The following is a 5,143-nucleotide window of genomic DNA, read 5'->3' on the forward strand; positions in this document are numbered from 1 at the left end:
ATATGTATATTCTTAATATAATCTATGTAAAGTGGACATCCTAAAGATCTTGTGTTTCAGGCCCCAGGTCCTCCACCTTTCCACCTCTGAGATGACCTCCTCCTCCTCAAAGACCAGACACCTCCTTACATCCCAGACTTCCTCCTGTTCGTCCATCTGCCTGGGTTCCTCAGAAATGATGATTGAGATCTATCCATTCAATCATCTTCCACCATGTTAAAATCACCGCCGATTATTCCGATTTGGATATCTCTGTCTAAGGTCTTTAAATGTGTCAATCAACCAACTGGGAAATCATTCAGTTATTTTAGGCATTAGAATTATAGCTGAAAACATTCACTAAGACCAGAGAACATTCATCAAGAAATAATTCACCAACATAAATTATTCCTCCTCACTGTTAACAATTTCCCTGGAAAATTACTCAGTAGTATAGTGACACCTGCTGACCTGTTACTGCCATGACTGAAGTAGTTTTTACTGGCCCACAAATTAGACCAGAATTTTCCCTGGAATGAGTTTCCTGCAGAAGGAATCACTAAGCTCTTTGATTCTCACAAAACAAAAACATTGATTTTCTTTTAACATAATTTCTCAGAATTTCACAAATAACACAAAAGGATAATTAGAGGAGAGGTCCCCAAACTTGTTCTTGTGAGGGCCACATAACTGTTTTCTTCTCTGATGGGGAAGAAAACTTTTACTTGCTCACTCAATAAGTAAGTAAGTAAACTTGGTCATTTACAGTCAAGTCACATGACCACAAGGAATGATGGGTAATGTAGTCACATAGAAAAACAGGAAATTTTCTGCAATACTGAAACAATATTCATATGGTAAGATTAGGTAATGGCCAAGTCCAGACAATTGCAATAAAGTGATCATTTTTATAAGGAGATTTCTTGAAAAGAAAGCAAGTGGAGAACAAAAAGGAGACATTTGATATATTTATTATTGTTTAGAGCTTGTTGAACTTAAGCTGTAATTTCTTAAATCATAAAAAAGAGCACATTAAACAGCAATGATGGCTTTGCCTGTGTTGTCTCCCTTCAGCATCCCCATAAAAGCCTCTGGCATGTTTTCAAAGCCTTTGGTGACGTGCTCCCGACACTGCAGTTTACCCTGCAGAGACAGAGATCTCAGAAAGTTCACAACACAAATATGTTAAGTTTAAATTCTTCTTGGGAATAAAAAAAAAAAGTTACCTCTCTGTACCACCCCATCAATCTCCTCTGGCTTTGGGGATGTCTATCTTTCCATCTGTCGTGCAACAAGCCCTCTACTTTCAGCTCTTTGCCAATTATGGCCAAATGAGGGAATGGTCCTGAAAGAAAGATGTAACTTTTGCAGAAACACATTTACAGATAACATTTTTTATTGATGAGAATTTAACCACGGAGAGATACAAACCTGTCTGAGGTGTAGCATCGTTGTACACAGAGATGCTTCCACACACGGCTACTCTTCCAAAGTGCTTCATTTGCTGGAAAGCAGCATATGAAAAGTGTCCTCCAACCTAAAAAAAGCAGAACATTGATTTTAGTGTGTTGTGTTTTATTCATTCTATTAGTTTATCTAAAAGAAAGACATTTTAAAAAGCATGTAGAGGGATTCAAAGGAAGGGAACTCATACATTCTGCATGATTGTCATAGTTTGTTCTTAAGTTGCCTAATATTGAACGAGACTATGAAAAGCCAGAATGGTGGAAAAAATCTTTTTTTTTTTAGCATTTCATGTAATGTCAACTAATAAAACACAAAAACAAACAAAGGAAATTTAAAAACTAAAGGAAAAATAATTTTACAATGCATGCTTGCACTAATACATTCAATGATATGCATATTCACTGAACTTTCTTTCAAAATTTTAGTAAATGTTCAAAATTTTACCTCCCATAACTGAGTTTAATTGTTCCTACAATCCATTGTTTCTTCTTTCCAAGATTCTTAGTTCTTAGTTTAATGTTTGTTGCTATGTGTAAGCTTTTTAACTTAAAATTTTAATTATATGCATTAAATCACTATCAGTCATGTCCTTTTTTTTTAATAGATTAGATAAAAAGAAATGTTTTTGTCGATTTAAACTTATTTTTGTCAACTTTCTGGCTAAGTTCAGCAGTAACATAAACAACACAAAAAACATAAAAATCCATGTTGTTTTAGATCATTTAACTCCAAAACCTGGACATGTTTTCCACAGTTTTTTCATCCTCAATGTTCTGCATCACTTTACGTATTAAGCATTACATATTGGTGCAAAAGCTGGTGTAAAAAGCCAATTTTTCTGCAACAGAATCAGCTGATTCACATTAGCTAAATCCGTCCTTCAGCTGTGCAGAGCAGCATTTCAGCAGAAGCTGCTGTTCTTCACTGCAGAATCCACTGGAATTACGTTAATTCTGTCAACTGTTGTTGAGTTACCATAACCAAAAGAATTTAATTTAAGAATTTAACCCAAAGCTCTGGAGTTAAAGGTAATACATTTTTTCAGAATCTATGTCAGTAAACGTAACTTCAGTCTCATTATTTAAAAAAAAAAAAAAAAACACTTGCTAGTTTTACTTTGAAAACAGGAAGCTTCACCAACACTTTATTTTGAAGATTTGCTTACTTCCTGTGACAGTAGTGCTGTTTATTATGCTTTTTTTCCCAGTTCAATAACCTAAAATCCAACAATATTCTGCATTTCAGAACAACAAACACATCGTTCCTGAATAATATTTTACTACACTGGTTTGCGCTGAGTTCTGGGGAGTTATACGTGCAGCGGCGCATGGATCAAGTAGGCAGAGGCCGAGGGCGCAGCAGGTTCAACAAGAAACATCAACACAAAAAATAAATAAAACGAGAGACATTAGGAAAGAAGAAAAATCTGGAACAATTTAACTTTTATGGATAATATGAAGGAATTTCTCCCATTAAAAGAGCTCAGTTAGCGGGGATTAATTTTAATACCAAAGCAAAATTCAAGTGACCCAGACTTGGTTCCTATTGTGGCTACATAGTTAGCTAGTAACATGGAACGTCTTTCCTAAGGACCCACACTGGATCATCATTGCACTCCCTGGGAATAAATGCTGATTTTCCATGCACTAGTCCTGCACTTAACCAGCTAAGCTGCTAACTTACTGTTACAGAACAATAATTTTCTAAAAAGAAGAGGTTAAGGTAGCTTACATTGTCAAAGAAGCAGTGGTATCCATCAGGAGAAGCCTTCCTCAGAGCCTCCTCCAGAGAAGTAGCCGTTTTGTAGTTGAAGGCTTCATCAAACCCCAGCTCTTTCAGGAACGCCACTTTTGCCTCCGACCCTGCTGACCCCACCACCTTACAGCCCTTGATTTTAGCAATCTGTCCCACCACAGAGCCCACAGCTCCAGCTGCAGCGTTCACCAGCAGGGTTTCACCTTCCTTCAGACCCAGAACATCTTCCAACCCATGCAGAGCAGTGAGTCTATTGACAAGAAACCCAGGAAAACAATATTTACTTGTTTTCTAAATCATTTCCTATTAGCTGTTTCAGGATTTACTTTAGTCGTCCTACCCTGGCATGCCGATAGCTCCCAGTGCCAGTGACAGAGGGACATCTTTAGGCCAGTCCGCCATGACAGGAGTGAGCTCCTTCCCATCTGAGATGGAATGGGTCGTCCAACCACAAGACGTCACCACATGGCTTCCCACAGGGAAGGCGGAGTTTTTACTTTGGATCACTCTGTAGAAAATTTGTAAGCATATTCAGCCTTTTGTCCCAGTTTTCAACCGCAATGAATCCATATTTAGTTTGGTATTTCATGGAAGGAACCTTTAACCCTCCATAAGCAGTCATTTTTTTACTTTGCCACTTGAGTTCCAATCATGACGTCTCCTTCCTTCATCTGGAGCCTACTGAACGCTCTGATCACACCAAGAAACTTGTTACGTTCAATCACATCTTTCATATTTTTAACAATAACACTCTATCTACCTCATGTATGGATCCACACTGAGGAAAACTGCTTCCAAAAGGACCTCTGAAAGCAAAAAAACATTATACTTTGAGGTAGAAATAATGTTCTGTGCAGCTGAAATAATACAGTCTTACCTCCATTTTTTAGCTCAGGAAGCTTCTCCACCTTAAGCTTAAAGTCGCTGTTCTTTGGGAAGCCATCGAAGTGCTTATCCAGAACCCACGACTTAGCCTGGACCATGATTCTTTATGGGCTAAAGCACAGAAACATGACAGATATTCCACTCAGTTTCTAAAAACACATCAAGGTGTAACGATTAATTTTAAGAATTCGATTCGCATCATAATTTATAGTTGTTTATTGTGGATACTAGTTTATTTTGAATGATCCAATTCTCTGACCTAAAATCAATCCAGGACATCTTTAACCAAAACTTCAACCAGTGTGACTCAGAGATAAATTCCTGGTACTGAACAGTAAACCTGAAGCTGGATAGATTCCTTGTATTTCTTGCAAGACAATAAAGTGCAAATTAAATATGTGTACCAACAGTTAAACAAGAATGAATGACAAATCCATTCATAATAATGGCACAAAATGATCTCCAAGTTCCTCAGTTTCTTTCTAAAATGTTTCAGCATTGTTGTTTAATAGAAACTACACAATGAAAAAGAAGTTGACCTCTTCATCAAAACATATTAAATAATATATTCACCTGGTTTCTTTCTGCAGTGGAAGGATGGATACTGGAGAGTAGAATTTGGCCGATAGGCAAACCTGGGATTTGAAAGAAAAAGTTTGTTGTTCATGCCAGTCATGGAAAAGCTACAGATGAAGTTCATAATTTGTGGAAAATGTTGAATATTTAAAAAATGACACAAAATGGCAATAGTAAATGTTTTTCTATATTTTTTTTTACATTTGTGAAAGTTGATCTTTTACATAACATCAAGTGATTTAGTCCTGATAATACGTTGCTTTATATTGCTCTGTAGGAGTGATTCTTTAGGCCAGGCCCTTCATTGTAGCTCAGGATGAAAGGGATCCTTGTTTTCACTTTTGCTCCAACAAGCCCTTATTTACAGCCGTTACACTTATTATTGTAAGTAGGTTTAAAGCAGGGGTCTCAAGCTCAAATCAGCCGGGGGCCGCTGGAGGCGGAATCTAGTTGAGGCCGGGCCGCATCAGGATTTTCATAA

General features: G+C 37.3%; 1 protein-coding gene across 1 annotated transcript; it reads right to left on the bottom strand.

Annotated features, from left to right (window-relative positions):
• Window positions 1-947: 947 nt before the first annotated feature.
• Window positions 948-4,199, bottom strand: LOC112156192 (prostaglandin reductase 1). The gene is made up of 8 exons (XM_024288400.2): window positions 4,079-4,199; window positions 3,962-4,007; window positions 3,832-3,891; window positions 3,542-3,709; window positions 3,178-3,451; window positions 1,411-1,516; window positions 1,206-1,324; window positions 948-1,122 (listed from the first exon to the last, which is right to left on the bottom strand). Exons 1-8 carry the CDS (start codon window positions 4,182-4,184, stop codon window positions 1,012-1,014), a joined length of 990 nt encoding a protein of 329 aa, XP_024144168.2. The 5' UTR covers window positions 4,185-4,199; the 3' UTR covers window positions 948-1,011.
• Window positions 4,200-5,143: the final 944 nt, after the last annotated feature.

Source organism: Oryzias melastigma, linkage group LG18, assembly GCF_002922805.2.
Source record: "Oryzias melastigma strain HK-1 linkage group LG18, ASM292280v2, whole genome shotgun sequence".
Lineage (NCBI taxonomy): Eukaryota > Metazoa > Chordata > Actinopteri > Beloniformes > Adrianichthyidae > Oryzias > Oryzias melastigma.

Bases quoted from the DNA above. Each gene is read 5' to 3' on its own strand.
- LOC112156192 (XM_024288400.2), bottom strand. From the start codon at position 4,184: ATGGTCCAGGCTAAGTCGTGGGTTCTGGATAAGCACTTCGATGGCTTC. The intron at 3,710-3,831 runs GTAAAAAAATGA...AATTTTCTACAG, and splicing joins ATTGGAACTCAAGTGGCAAA to AGTGATCCAAAGTAAAAACT. The intron at 1,123-1,205 runs GTAACTTTTTTT...CTGTCTCTGCAG, and splicing joins TGATGGGGTGGTACAGAGAG to GGTAAACTGCAGTGTCGGGA.